Source organism: Gasterosteus aculeatus, chromosome 15, assembly GCF_964276395.1.
Source record: "Gasterosteus aculeatus chromosome 15, fGasAcu3.hap1.1, whole genome shotgun sequence".
Lineage (NCBI taxonomy): Eukaryota > Metazoa > Chordata > Actinopteri > Perciformes > Gasterosteidae > Gasterosteus > Gasterosteus aculeatus.
Window position 1 is genome coordinate 12,508,643 of NC_135703.1, and position 14,779 is coordinate 12,523,421.

The following is a 14,779-nucleotide window of genomic DNA, read 5'->3' on the forward strand; positions in this document are numbered from 1 at the left end:
ATTTGATGTAGATTTTGTAGCTGTTTTAAAAGAGTCTAAAAAGTAAAGAATCTACAAAACAACAAAATAGGAACATTTTCAATCAATTAGCTATCACATTATGACTCCCTTATCTTCATTGTGTACTCAGAGGGCTGTGGGAAAAGCAGAGGAGCTGGTGAAAGCCCACAATGAGTATCAGCGAGACCTCCAGGCATTTGAAGACTGGCTGGAACAAGAACAAGAGAAGCTCGGCTGCTACACCCAACTGGAGGGCGATGTTGACATGCTGGAAGAGACTCTGCAAAAGCTACAGGTCAAACACTTCTCCCTTAGAAAAGTTCAATATACATGAAATAGATGGAACATTAAATGATAGTTTTAAGTAAGTTTTATTCAGTTTATATATTATCTATAAGTGAGAGCTGAAAGTGCTGAACTACATCTGTGTAACTATAGGAACTGCAGCTGCACTGCACAGAGGGCCAGGCTTTGCTAAACACCCTTTTGGTCAGTCGGGAGCTGGTTACTCCCTGGGGCCTGCCTCAGATCGAAGACCGAGCACTGGAGACCCTTCAGCAGGAGTGGAGGTTGTACCAGAGACGGCTGGCCGACACCCGGGCTCAGCTCAACAGCGCTCTGGCCAAACTCCGGCAGATGGAGCAGAAGTTTCAGCGTCTAGACAGCTGGCTAAAAGGCATGGAGACCAAAGCACAACTGCGTAGCCATAGGCGGTCTGATCGCGCCACCAAAGATGCTCAACTTCAGTTGATAAAGGTTAGTGTTACATGCACAGAAGCTATGCACACAGAAAGGTTTTTGCCTAAATCTGCATAAATACAGTATGTATTTGTTTTCATTGCTGCTTAAGGTGAGAATACTACATTTCAAATGAAAGTGTCTTTCAACAATTGAATTTACTTTGGAACAAATCATTTTATTGGAACTTCAGTATTGTTTTAACATCTCTAATGGTCCATGTTTGGTCAGAGCTGGCAGGAAGAAGTTCTGGTTTATCAAGAGGAGATGGAGGGCCTCAGTCTCTTGGCTCAGCAGGTTCTGGATGAGACCCATATCAGCAGCCGGATAAGTTCCAGAGCTACCCAAATTACAGCCCGCTACCACATCCTGCTCCTGCATTTACTGGTAACAAAGCACATAGTACCACTATGTTTTCTGATATTTAAGCGTTGATGGTTTGATGCATTTGAAATGGTTCCTTTAACCAGTAGCACTCATACTTCCAGTTGAAATCTTTGTTGGTTTTCTCCCCACATTGCAGGAGACAATCAAACAGCTCCAGGAGGAGGTGTCTGTCATTGAAGAGGCACGGTGTGTCTTCAACACCTTCTCAGACTGGCTCAGCGCAGGTCAGAATAACTTCAGCACTGTGGTTATCAGTGTCGATGTAGTGGACCGCTTTGCCATGGACAGAAAGATGAAAAAACTGGAGGTACTCTCTCTAACATAGAATAGATGCCTTCTGTACATTATTGACTCCTTTGTAAAGACCATTCACTGAATTGCAATGCAAACATGTAAGTGCACCAACTACAAACCATACATGTTTATTACAAATGTATATATTATGTTGCATGTTTAAATGCCATCAAAAATGCACTAATACAAGTTGGAGCACTACTGTCAGACTCAAAGAAGATATGGTATTTGTGTAAAAACACCATCCAATGTACGTTTCAGGCTCTTCAGGCAGACATGGAGCAGGGTCATTCTTACCTGAAGACGATGAGAGAAAAGACAGAGAGAGCAATGGTATTCTTAGAGGAGCCTGAGGCAGAGCAACTGAAAGAAGAGGTGGACAGCCGCCTCTTCCAACTAAAGGAGCTGATGGAAGCTCTGCGAACACAGCATAGTGCCCTTGAGAAATGCATCTCACTGTCAAAAGACTTTATGGATAAATACAAGTCCCAGGCCCAGTGGATGATGGAGACCAAGAACCTTTTAGCATCAAGTGTGGAGCCTAAAGCTGAACTCTACCAGAAGAAGGCTCAGCTAGCAAAGTACAAGGTAACTTGACACTCACTATTCATTGATTTCTTGTCATTGTGGAATTATTGTGAGAACAGAATTCGTTAATCTGTTTTATTTATTCTTTTTTTATATCTGCAGACCATCCAGCAGACAGTGCAGTCTCATGAATCAGCAGTGAAATCTGTCTTTGAGAAAGGAGAGGCCTTGCTCGACACAGTCCATGACCCCACTATAAGTAACAACATGAAAAAGATGCAGGCTGACTACCATGATCTCTGTTTAGCGGTTAAGGTATAGACACTATAAGGTTCAGAATTCACATATTTGATTTAATAATGTGTTTTGATCTGTGAACGATTATCTGTCATACAGTAACTTGAATATCTGCGGTTTGCCATGTGTTGTGTTTTAGACACAAGTCCAAAACCTTGTGGAGTGGGTAAAGGAGCACGAGGACTACAACAGTGAATTGCAAGAGGTTGAGAAGTGGCTCTTACAGATGTCCAGTAGGTTGGTCTCCTCAGACTCCATGCAGACCAGCGGTATGGAGATGTCAACTCAGCAACTTGCCCGACACAAGGTGCCCATAATCACACTGTCCTAAGAAATATTTTTACTGTCAAATGTGTTGTGTTCTTGACACTACTACTTACCTCAAATACTATGTGGTTAACAATTACATGATTTATTTTGGTGAAACTAGTTTTGAAACAAACCTTTTTTTCAGGCAATAATGGAGGAGATTGCCAGTTTTGAGGAGCGCCTCACCAGCCTGAAGCAGAAAGGAGAAGGTCTCATAGGCAGCTGTTCAGACCAAGTTCAAGCTAAGATTAGTCAACAGGTCCAGGCTCACCAACAAGGAACCAGAGATAGCTACTCTGCCATTTGCAGCACGGCCCAGCGTGTAAGTAATACAAGACAACAACGAGGAAACTTCTCCATTTGATGATAACACCGTACGAAAAAGGTTATTTAAGTTCTTACCTCACCTCGTTTAACAGGTGTATCAGAGTCTGGACCGGGAGCTGCAGAAACACGTTAACCACCAAGACACTCTGCAGCAGAGCCAGGCCTGGCTCTCCACAGTGGAGGAGGAGCTTCCGCTCAACGATCAGGGGCCGTCGGGTCTACAGGAAGCACTAAAGCAGGTGCGATGTTTTCCACTTTTGGAAAGCAATGGTTGAGATAAGTCATTTTTTGCTGATTTATTTTATTTAATGCTTTTGAAAACACAGGTGAAGCACTACAGGGCCCTTCAGGAGCAGGCCAGCACTTACCTGGACCTTGTGTGCTCTGTGTGTGACCTGTCTGATGATGCTGTGAGAGTAACCGCTGCTCAGATCCAGCACGTCAAACTCACGGTCAGTAATTGTTAGTTCTTTATCTATTGTATCTAAAATAATTACTGCATCCAAAAAATGATTTTAATATGATGTTCTCGATTGAGAAATTCTGGTATCCAGTCCAAGGATTGATGGATTCAAGACATAATATTTTGTGTACATATTACAGTCAGTAATAAACAAGCAGCATGACATGCAATGCGATTGTAATTGTTCAATGTATGTGACAGTATAACATGAGTGGCACAGAATGTTGTGTTTCTTGTTATATACAAGGGCATTCTGCCAATATTGACTGTAGGATGGCGTAAATATGTATTTGCAGATAGAGGAAAGGATGTCCAGTGCAAAGGAGCTCTCAGAGGGCTGGAGGGAGATCAAGGAACAGAAGCAAGATCTGACCAGCCTGTTCCAGGACATGGAGCAACAGCTCCTCAGCCTCTCCAGAAGGCCCGCAGAGTTGGAGACCAAGATAGCTCTAAACATGCTGTGTCAAGCCAAGGTAGGAATCAGTATCAGAGTGACTCAGAGAGAGACACACAGAGAGAAATTCTTAATTGTCTTTTCCTCAACTGTACAGTCATTCCAAAAATTATAGTGGTGGTTATTTTGTTATTATTTTCTCATACAACATTTTGTCTGTTGTGTAGGGATTAAATATAGATCTTGTTTGGATGTATTTAGGGTTAACATCCTGTATACTGCCACACAGGAATGCAGCCAGCACCTTCAGTCTAAACAGAGCATCCTGACCAAGATGACGGAGACTGTGAGCAGATTGACTGGTGGCCAGGACTCTCCAGAACATGCTGAACTTGACCGTCTAGGCCATTCATGGCTTGAGCTCTGTCACCAGGCCAACAAGCTGCAGATCCAGAGACAGGAAGACCTGCAGAGGTCTAAGGAATACCATGACTGCATCACTGCAGTAGAGGCGCTGTTTGAACAGATGTCCAAAGAGTGGGACAACCTGGCCAGGTGTGCACATCAAGTATACATCAAATTGAGTAATCATGCTGTGGTCTAATAATCTCCTGATTGGGTCACTCAACACCGGTGTAAAATCATTAAATAGGACATTTATCAAATGCTTGCAAACATGGAGACAGAATTGACAACATACAGTGGTATGCGTCGAGGCTGCTCATTGGTCTTCATCTTCAGAGCAGAAATATATACTTGGAAGATAACATAATGTAACAGGGGGGCTGTGTGCACAAATTTGAAATATGCTTTGTTTAAATATAGTTGAATGTATGTTCTCAGGATAAAAAAGTGTACTCCTTACATTGTCATATCCTAATGTGTTATCTTTTTTGTCTTAAAGAACGGATGCTGAAAGCTCATCCCAGCATTTGGAGGCATTACGGAAGCTCGCGGTGACTCTGGAAGAACAAAAAGGCACTCTTGAGGACCTTAAGGAACAGAAACAAAAAGTCGTCCAACATTTGAACTTGGATGACAAGGAGCTGGTAAAAGAGCAGATCAGCCACTTTGAGCAGCGATGGTCTCAGATGCAAAACCTCATCGAAAGGAAAATCCAGGACTCAGTGATGACCCTGGAAGATATGGGTCAAGTGGAGGCCCGTCTGAAAGAGGCCCGGGACTGGGCCGAGGAGCAGAAGCCTGCCCTGTCCGAGGCCATGAAAATGAGTCCTCCTCCTGAGCTGGCCCAGAGTTTCCTGTTTGACCACCTGAGCATCTGCAGTGAGTTGGAAGCCAAGCAGCTCCTGCTGGCACAGGCCATGGCCGATGCCGACAGGGTGCTGGCCCGGCTGGGCCTCAGTGAAAGGCAACGTCTCCAACAGCTTATTGTCGACACTCAATACGAGGTGGAATCTCTGAGTGTGAAGGTTGTGCAGCGCAGAAAGCATCTCAGTAAGGCCTTCACAGAGAGAACACAGTTCCTGATGGCTGTGAGCCAGTCCATTACCTGGGTCCAGCAGAACGAGAAGAAGGCTCAGGCTGAGGAGTACATCGCTTTGCTACCTGATGACCTGGCCAAGCAGGTCAGAACATGTAGGAACATCCAAAGCAGCCTGAAAGCCTATCAGAGCGAGCTGACCTCCTTGTGGTCTCAGGGGAGGGACCTGATGAGGGATGCCAGCGAGGAAGAGAAGAATGAGATTCTCACAAAGTTGCAGGAGTTACAAAACATCTTCGACAAAACATTACATAGATGCGGCCAGAAACTTCAGGAGCTTGAAAAAGTACTTGTTTCCAGAAAGTATTTCAAGACCGACTTGGAGAAGATATGCCTATGGATAAAACAAGCTGATATTGTCACCTTCCCGGAGATCAATCTGATGGTTGGAGATGCTGAATTGGAAACGCAGTTACGAAAGTATCAACAGATAGTCGAGCAGGCCATTGAATATGAGAATCTTCTTTTAATTGTACAAAGAGCTGGCCAGGAAATATTGCCCAGTCTGAATGAGGTAGACCACTGCTATTTGGATGAAAAGCTCAACACGCTTCCCCAACAATATAATAGCATATTAGCATTAGCCAAAGAAAAACAGGAGAAAATTCAGCAGGCCATTCTCACCAGGAATGAGTACACTTCTTTCATAGACGTGACTCATAAAGCCCTGAAGGAGCTCGAGGATCAGTACAATAATCTGGGCACACAGCCGGTAGGGCTGCAAACAGAAGAGGTTGTCAGTTTGCAGAGCGATTACAAAACGATTCAAGTAGACCTGAGCAACCTCGGCCTAGCTGTGAGTGAACTGAACCAGAAGAAAGAAGGTTTCCGTAGCACCGGTCAACCATGGCGCCCGGAGGAAATGACCCAACTTGTGAGCCTGTACAACAGCCTAAAGAGGTTGGTTGAACAGAAAGTAGAGCATCTGGATGACACCTTGGAGTCATTTGAGGACCACAAGGCCATGGCGATGCAGGTTGACTCCGAGTTAAAGGCCACGAAAGAGCAGCTGGTGAAAGTTAACGCTGAGACGCAGTCAGCAGAGGAGAGGCTGAAGAACTACCACGCTCTGGCAGGGAGCCTCCAGAGTGCCAATTCTCACTTGTCAAGGCTCATGGAGCAGATGGACACTCTTGCACCCCGCGTGGAGCAAGCAGCCCACGATGCCTCCAAGGAGCAGGTGGTTCTGTGGCAAGACGAGCTGCGATCTTTGCAGGCCGCAGTCGGGGATCTGATTGAAGAGTGTGAGAACAGGTTTGTCCAGAGTAAAGACTTTGAGACGGAGATGAAAAGGACCCTGGACTGGCTGCAGCAGGTCAGGGATGACCTCGGCTGCGCCGTGATTGTGGATGTGAGGCTGGAGAGGGTGCAGGAGGAGATCAGAAAGCAGCAGATCATGCAGGAGGAAGTACAGTCCAGACTGAGAATAGTGGCTGCTCTTAGTAGCCGGGAGAAACAGCAGTTTGTGAGCGCTAATGAGCTGGTTCCAGCTCACGTAGATACAAGCCTTGAAGAAATGGCAAAGCTGCAGGCCGATGTTCAGAAAGCACTAAGCTCCAAACAGGTGGGACAATGTCATGTGCATGCATCATTTTAATGAAATGCTTAATCTGCAATGATGTTTTGTGTAGTTACCTAAATGCCTATATACAGTATTTTATTTGTCATTTGGTAAGAAGCAACAAAATAATTTAATCCATAGTAGAAACGTTTTTTTCTTGTTAAGATTGATTTTGTTGAAAGATGAAAAATGCTACAGAGCAGTTTTTCTATGCTGTGTCGATATTTCCATTCATGCATGAAAAATGTAATTGATTAGCACACAGGTACATGCAAATGTACAAAAAAGACTAATTATGAAAATATTGATGAAACAAAGATGTATAAATACAACATTGTTTATAGAATATAACACTTTTTTTGCAATTTCTTTCTTTTGCAAAAGATTACTCTGGAGGAAGCCCTGGGGTTGTGCCAGAAGTACCACTTCAGGATGCAGTCGGCCTGTGAATGGCTGGAGGATGCCGTGTCTTTCCTGCAGCAGGCTAGCCTGGGTGTGGATGTGGAAAACTATGAGGAATGTCTTCGACAGCAGGGGGACATCATGGCCACAGAGCAAGAGTTCCTCGTCCACTTGGAGGAGCTGCAGGGCCTGCTGCCTCAGCTGGAGAAGCTGGTCAACCCCACAGCTAAAGATCAGCTCCGCGTGAGCGTGGACTCAGCCGAGCAAAGAGGCGTGGAGGTCCGAGATCAGCTCCAGTGTCACCAAGATGTCCTTCAGAGGTAGTGAAAACAAAAGAGAGACTTTGCACGTGTAATACACTGTGAGCTACACAAAGGTTTTTCAATAATGGCATTTTATACAATTGAATTTTTTTTTTCTCAGCTGTGTCACCCAGTGGAAGTCTTACCAGGAGTCAAGGCAGACTGTCATTGAGCTCATGAATGAGGCTGAAAAGAAGCTGACTGAATTTTCCACTGCAAAGGCAGCCACAAGTCAAGAGGCTGAAGATAAGCTATGCAGTCATCGGGTATGAGAGGCCAAATTTTACATAATAAAATTAGTAGGCCTTATGAATGCTTTATAACTGTTTTAATTGTATGTTACACTATTTCAGTCCCTTGTCTCACTGGTGAATGGCTTCCAAGAGAAACTGAGTGGTTTAGAGGAGCAAGCTGCCCAGCTTGAGCTGGTGGGGAGTGATGCCAGCAAAGCCACCATCAGTCGCTCCATGACCACTGTGTGGCAGCGCTGGACGCGACTACGCAGCGTGGCGCGGGGACGAGAGCGAGTACTCGAGGACACAGCGCAGGATTGGAGAACTTTTAGAGAGAAGGTACAAAGACTGATGACAGACACGCAATATTTGAATGGAAAATGTTTTTGTACCAGAAGCTGAACTTCTCACAATCCTTTACGTACAGATGGTGAAGATGAGAGCTGTCTCCGATGAGCTCCAAAGCCGTTTCCCTGACAGCGCTGTGGAGAAGGCTTCAAAAGCGACCTTGCAGTCTCTGTTGGACCAGCATGAGTTGCTGAGCCAAGACTTGGAGAGAGAACTCTCCTCCCTCACACTGCTGCGCCAGTACGCTCTCAGCCTGCTGCACGATGTGGAGGTGCCTTCACCAACGACGGAACAGGATGAGCGGCCCAGCCTGAAGGGGATCAGAGCGGTCCAAGACCAGATGGAAAGGTAGAGCAGAGTTAAGCCTGGATTGTTGTTGCGTTTAACAAAAGCTTATGTATGGAGGTAACATCACATTTGTGGTATTGTTTTGATTAAAATGTTTCTCTTTGCTTCCAGCCTCCTGACACAATCCAGGACCAAGCGGGCTCAGACCGCTCAGGAACTGAGGGACAGAGAGGAAGTGGAGAAGGAACTTAGCGTCGTAAAAGCCTGGATCCAGGAGACCAGGGAGCTTCTTCTTAATCCAACACCAGACATTGATTCCCTGCTGCAGAAGCTTGAGGTGTAACTCTTATCTAAAAACATAAATATCAACTTTCTTATCTTCATCTCATTTTCTGAACAATTTTACTCAACTATAGTATTTCTGAGGAAAGGTTACATGGGTTTTTTTTGCGTTTAGGTTGTACACGGAGAAGTGATAACTTATCGCCAGAATGTGGATAAACTAGCAGAGCAGCAACAAAGCAAGTATTTGGACCTCTACACCATATTGCCTTCTGAAATCTCCATGCAGCTGGCTGAGGTCTCACTTGCATTGGGTGCCATTGAGGATCAGGTACGGTGTCATTTAAAAAGCTTTCAAACAAGACTCAAAATGCTCTCTTTATTTGCTGTTTGTCAACAATATATTTCATGTCATGTGGCATTTGTTGACATTTGTTGTAGGTTCTTTCAAAAGAGAGAGAAATTCAGAAAACCAGAGAAATAAAAGAGGACTTCAGCTCTAGAATTCACGGCATCTCTGAGAAACTCAAAGCAATCTCAGCTAAATTCAAAGAAAAATCTCCTGACGTTGATCATGCCAAAGAAGAGGTCAAGGTGGGGCAGCTTACTTCAACTTCAACCAATTGTGAATGTGCAGTTTCTTCTTGCAAACTGATTTTTGTTGTTTCTTCAGAGCCTGGCTGATGAGCTGGACTGCTGCGGTCGCGCCCTCTCAGATATGGATGCCGCTATTCAAGAATTTGCCCGCAGAAACCCCCTGCTAGCCAAACAGCTGAGTGATGCCATCAGCAAGCTATCAGAGATGCATCACCAAACAACCCGGGTAGCAGACTGTAGGAACAACTGGCTCAAAAAGGTTTGCATTCACAGGTCTCTTGTACAAAAGTTTTTATGCTTCAACATTCAGAAGAGGTGCCCCAGATACACTGGTGCGCATTCTTTGTGTTGTGCTTGATTGGTCTCTCTCGCCTCGGCTGCTCAGGCTGTCTGCTATTTAGATGAGTATGATGAGATGCTGGACTTCATTGTGAGGTGGTCAGAGAAAGCCAAAAGCCTGGTGAGGGCAAACATCATCTGGAACTCCTCTGTTCATCTGCAAGAGCAGATACGAATGTATCTGGTAAGTTGGGGGTTCTTTCTATTGTGATATACAGCTACAGCATTTTGTGTTATTAGGCTCCATTATTTAGAAATGTAAATCAATATAATTGATGGACATGGTTTTAGCTGCACTGTCTCCTCTTCTCAGCAGCAGACCACCCACACACCCTAACCCCTAACCCTAACCCTTACCCACAGGCCTTACATTTACTCCCCTGTCGCCCTGTTCTTTAGGCTGTCCTTCGGGAGTCTCGGGAGCTCCATGGAGACCTGGAATCAATGGCAGAGAAAGTGGATCTTCTTTCTGAGGTGCTGCAGGTCGAGTCCAAGAGCCAGCAAGTTTGTGAACTTAGTCGACTAACTGAGGAGCTTCAACAATGCATCAAGACACGACTGCAGAGCTTGGAGGATGCAGATAAGGTACCAAGTACAAAAAGACATATCATCTATTACTTGTTTGTAACGTTTCAAAATATCCTTCTCTTAGTAGTTAGAAGTAGAATTTACCTTCATAAATACATGCATCTCATACTTTACAATGATAAATAAACTGTATAATTGACTGGTGTTTTACATGTCCTCAGAGTATGGAAGCCCTGGAGTACGAAGTTAAGGCCTTACATGTTGCTCTGGAGCAGGTCCAAGCCACACTGACCTCACCAGAGTTAGCACGCCAGAGCCTCAAAGAACAGCTGGCTCAGAGACAGGTAACCACACCACGTTGACATAATCTATAATATGGCCTGTAATTTAGCAGAAAGCACCTTTGATGCTTACTTTGCACAATAAAGCCTGCTACCAGTTTCTTACAATGTGAACTTTCCCCGTTGTTGCAGCGTCTGTTGGCAGACATGGAGAGTTTTAAGCAGCAGGTTCAGGCCGTGCAGCTATGTCAGAGTGCTCTGCGGGTCCCGGAGGAAGTGATGCCCAACCTTGCCATCTGTCGCACAGCGCTGCGTCTACAGCAAGAAGCCAGTCAGTTGCAGCACGTGGCCATTCAGCAATGCAACATCCTACAGGTACAGTAGGGGGCTTTAAGATCATTTTACTCTAACTGAAGGAGCAATATAATTATACAGTCATATTGATCCTTGAGTATAAGAAGTGTACTCTTCCTGTACAAAAGAACACTTATTGAACCGGTTCATCAGACACTTAACAAGGCAATATTATCCACAATCCAGGAAGCTGTGGTGCAGTACGAACAATATGAACAGGAGGTGAGAGACCTTCAGGGGCTGATAGAGGAAGCACATCGTGTCATTCAGGACCGACCGATCCCCACAAACAACATCCAGGAGCTGCAAGCCCAGATCCTTCATCATGAAGTACAAACATTAATTCATATATCTTATCTACCTTTTCCCAACAGCAAGGAAGGAATTTGATTTATCCATGAGTTGTCATTTGTGCAAAAAGGCATGACAATTAACGTGTGACATGCTTACATGTGTTGATTGATTGGGAAACCCACATAATCTAAACCATAACATTCGCAAGGGTCCTTTTGGCCCCTTTGGCAGCAGTACTAGATACATGTCCTATGTGCCATAACATCTGTATTTAGTTTCAAAGTTGTTTTTGTTAATAGGAGTTGGCCCAGAAGATCAAAGGCTACCAAGAGCAGATTGCCTCACTGAACTCAAAATGCAAGATGCTGGCAGTGAAGGCCAAGCATGCCACCATGCTGCTGACAGTGAGTGACGTGGAGGGATTGCCTGAGGGGCTGCAGGAGATGGAAGGGGAGAAATCCAAGAATTCTTCAGCACAAGCCTTTATGGTAAAAGAACACAATGCCCAACATAGAAAAGTGGTGCGCACTCTTTGCCTGGATGTTTTTTGAATATACTCATCCGGCTCTTTCTGGCTCAAGCTTAAATAGTTCTGAAGAGTTGTATTCTTTTATTCTTCTAATGAAACCTTTTTCCCTGCTTTTATTATAAAATGCACGTTTTTAAAAGGCGCATTTTGCCAATTTGAAAATACACATTGCGTAATTTTAATCTTTGCCAATTCCTCTTGCATGTCTGCTCTTCTGTTAATGTTTCTTCTTCCTTCTTGTGTGCCGTGTCAGATGACGGCTGGCTGCTGTCACACCCTCCTGTCTCCTGTAACTGAGGAGGGGGAGGAGGGCACTAACAGTGAGGTTTCTTCTCCTCCCGTGTGTCGCTCTCCTTCTCCCATCACTTACACTGAAGCCGCTATAACCAAGGTATCTGCCTTCCCTTCTCTTGATGCCTTTTTTCTGTCGTTTTGGTCTTTTAGCAATATTTGTGGTTTCATTTGGTAACTGACATTACTTTCTATTTCATCTGTAATCTTTCCTGTCATTAAATTAAGCACACTCAAACTAATAAATGCAATCATGAAAAGAAGAAGGCCAAAATAATCCAAGGGGATTTATTGTCTATGTCTAATCTCAGCCTGCACTTATCATGACTGACCAGGAATTAGTGGCTTTATAGAAGTATCTTTATCTGCCATCTGTTTCATAACAAAATTACCTTAACTGCTCTTGGCACTGTATAAATGTTTTTTTTAGATGGGCAGAGGAACACTCATAAGAGCTCCGATCCAAGAATTGTACGACCCGGCATTTGAGTCTGTGGCCAACTTAGATGACTTGCAGCGCTCATGGGAGACTTTAAAGAATGTGGTAGGTGTATAACAAGATGTCAGCTTGGTACTTAGTTGCATCACAGTGACTGTTTTCAGGGTAAGCACTCTTTGTCCACTTGGTATTCCGACAGATCAGCGAGAAGCAGAGGTCTCTGTATGAAGCTCTTGAAAAGCAACAGCACTATCAGGGCTCACTCCAGTCGATCTCCTCTAGAATGGAAGCTCTTGAGGCCAAACTGAGTGAGCCTCTGGAGGCAGATAGAAGCCCAGATAGCCACATGCAAGCACAAGAGGTGAGTCATCACAGCAGAAAGTTTTTGCATTGACAGGATAGGGAGACTTTTAAATGATACAAAAGGTCATGGTAATACAAAGCATGCTGGTCAAACTATGTCGAAGAAAACTAAATTTAGCTAATTATGCAGATCTGTGAAAAATCTTCGGATCACCCTGTTTTGCATTTATAATATCAAAGTTTACAGTAATACATTTTTCATCTTTACGTTACCTCACTGTTCTATTACTACTTCTAACTAACTATGTTGACGCTGGCAGGATATAAAACGGAACTACTGCTCTAATATCTAAATTTGGAATTTGAGAAATTTAGTCTATTCAGTCACAGTATCAGTATAAATGAAAATAAATATGCAGAATGACCTATAAAACACCTATAACAATGCTATTCACCTCAGAGTCTGACAAAAGAGATGCAGAGTGTGCAGGAGGAAATAGACAGGCTGCAGACGAGCTTCACAGAAGATCTGGCCTCTGATGCTGTAGAGTCAGACGTGGCTGACCAGCTGGCCATGCACTCCTCCCTGGCTGTGTTAGCTGAGAGGATGGCCACTATCCACATGAAAGCCTCAGGAAAACAGCAGATATTGGAGGTATGACAGTATTGGGATGTAAAGGTACTCATGTCATCAAGTAATATTAGCCAGTAGTTTGGCTTTATGGATGAAATGCTTTTTGTTTCTGTATCACTGAATTAATTGACCAATGTGATGAATGAAAATTTGCTTTGCTGCAGGAACGTATTAGCGACCGTCTGGAGGGTCAGCAGCAGGAACAGGTCATTCAGCTCCACAACGCTCAGGCAGACGAGCTGGACCTGTGGTTGACCAGAATGCGCGGTGCAGTCACCTTCATCCTTGAACCTAAACCTCTAGACGACACTGACATGGAGGATCAGCTTGCTGAATGTCAAGTAAGAGCTCCTCCTGCTGTTCATTCAGAGCAATGAATGCAAACAACATTTGAAATATAATTTTAACATGAATTTATGAATATGAGGTTTTAATAACATTGATGGCATAACAAAAATTGCCAGGAATGGAAACTTTGTTGGAGTGCTTTTAAAGTAGTTTTTTCTAGATGTTCAGCCATTGTTTCTGGTCTGCACACAATTTGCCAGGGGATCAATTACATCCGTTTTATTGAAGATTTAGTTTTCTTATCATATATTGCTCACCTCAGTGGGATAGGAACCTGTTAGTGGGTAAACAAGAGCATTAGAGGAGTTAGCGGGTCAGTCAGGTGGCTGGGCTGCTAGCCGACTGTAACACAGTCTTAAGCAGATTATGCAGATATCTGTTTGACTGGGGACCGTTAGCGGCATAGGGAGGAGTAGTCAGAGGTTGTGGCTTTCAGACCATTAATAGATCCCACTTCTTGGATTGGTGGTGGTGATAAAGCCGCTAGAATATCCAAGTAGGTGAATCGTAGAGAATGGGAAGGGTGAGGCTGGAGGAAGGGGGAGTGACTCTGCCTTAGAAAACCCTGCTGAAGCTATCGACAGCAGAAGAGCGCCAATGCTTTAGGAAACAAATGCATCTTCAGACTTCGGCACAACATTCACTGTCGCGCGTTGTGAACCGGTCTGGACTCAGAATGGTGATCCGGGGACGAGGATTGCTTTCAAATGTGCACGTTAGCATGTATGCTGAAGAGCATGGAGCGTGAAGGATTAGTGGTAATATGTTGTACAGGAGGCGAGGCCGGAGAGGTGGGCCAAGGATGAGAGCAGAAGGAGAGCGCTCACTGTCCTGTGGCTGAGGAAAGCTGCTGGTGTAGGGGGTTCAGCCGGAGTCTGACCTCTTGTTTGTCTGGACGGTCTGTTGTGTAGAGACCGGGGCGTCTGTTGGTCCTGAGACACCATGTTTGAGCTGGCCTCTCTCCTCCTGCTGCTGCAGAACATGCTGCTGGAGATTGAAGAAAAGGTGCTGGCCCTGTCAGAGCTGTCCATGCACAGTGAGAACCTGCTGCTGGAGGGCCGGGCGGAGACCAGAGAGGACGCCGAGCAGTTGGCCGGGAAGTTATGTATGTTGAAGGGCAGCCTTTTGGAGCTGCAGAGGATGCTGCAAGACAAGCTGGTTAACATCCAGGTGAGGTGCTTTCAGGGC

General features: G+C 44.7%; 1 protein-coding gene across 14 annotated transcripts in view; it reads left to right on the top strand.

Moving 5' to 3' along the window:
• The window catches only part of syne1b (spectrin repeat containing, nuclear envelope 1b), a 75,436-nt gene that overhangs the window by 39,180 nt on the left and 21,477 nt on the right, over window positions 1-14,779 (top strand). For 13 of the 14 annotated variants that reach the window (XM_078089696.1, XM_078089702.1, XM_078089698.1 and 10 more), the window contains 33 exons: window positions 131-295; window positions 439-756; window positions 970-1,125; window positions 1,262-1,432; window positions 1,681-2,007; window positions 2,110-2,262; window positions 2,384-2,551; window positions 2,699-2,875; window positions 2,973-3,119; window positions 3,207-3,332; window positions 3,640-3,816; window positions 4,027-4,292; window positions 4,642-6,802; window positions 7,184-7,521; window positions 7,625-7,769; window positions 7,857-8,075; window positions 8,164-8,432; window positions 8,544-8,709; window positions 8,830-8,985; window positions 9,096-9,248; window positions 9,328-9,510; window positions 9,637-9,774; window positions 9,990-10,175; window positions 10,340-10,462; window positions 10,592-10,774; window positions 10,940-11,083; window positions 11,347-11,535; window positions 11,830-11,967; window positions 12,298-12,411; window positions 12,506-12,667; window positions 13,070-13,264; window positions 13,408-13,584; window positions 14,570-14,761. In XM_078089696.1, coding sequence (XP_077945822.1) covers window positions 131-295; window positions 439-756; window positions 970-1,125; window positions 1,262-1,432; window positions 1,681-2,007; window positions 2,110-2,262; window positions 2,384-2,551; window positions 2,699-2,875; window positions 2,973-3,119; window positions 3,207-3,332; window positions 3,640-3,816; window positions 4,027-4,292; window positions 4,642-6,802; window positions 7,184-7,521; window positions 7,625-7,769; window positions 7,857-8,075; window positions 8,164-8,432; window positions 8,544-8,709; window positions 8,830-8,985; window positions 9,096-9,248; window positions 9,328-9,510; window positions 9,637-9,774; window positions 9,990-10,175; window positions 10,340-10,462; window positions 10,592-10,774; window positions 10,940-11,083; window positions 11,347-11,535; window positions 11,830-11,967; window positions 12,298-12,411; window positions 12,506-12,667; window positions 13,070-13,264; window positions 13,408-13,584; window positions 14,570-14,761 — 8,082 coding nt within the window. The remainder of the gene's footprint in view (window positions 1-130; window positions 296-438; window positions 757-969; window positions 1,126-1,261; window positions 1,433-1,680; window positions 2,008-2,109; window positions 2,263-2,383; window positions 2,552-2,698; window positions 2,876-2,972; window positions 3,120-3,206; window positions 3,333-3,639; window positions 3,817-4,026; window positions 4,293-4,641; window positions 6,803-7,183; window positions 7,522-7,624; window positions 7,770-7,856; window positions 8,076-8,163; window positions 8,433-8,543; window positions 8,710-8,829; window positions 8,986-9,095; window positions 9,249-9,327; window positions 9,511-9,636; window positions 9,775-9,989; window positions 10,176-10,339; window positions 10,463-10,591; window positions 10,775-10,939; window positions 11,084-11,346; window positions 11,536-11,829; window positions 11,968-12,297; window positions 12,412-12,505; window positions 12,668-13,069; window positions 13,265-13,407; window positions 13,585-14,569; window positions 14,762-14,779) is intronic. The other variant, XM_078089701.1, reaches the window with a different exon arrangement.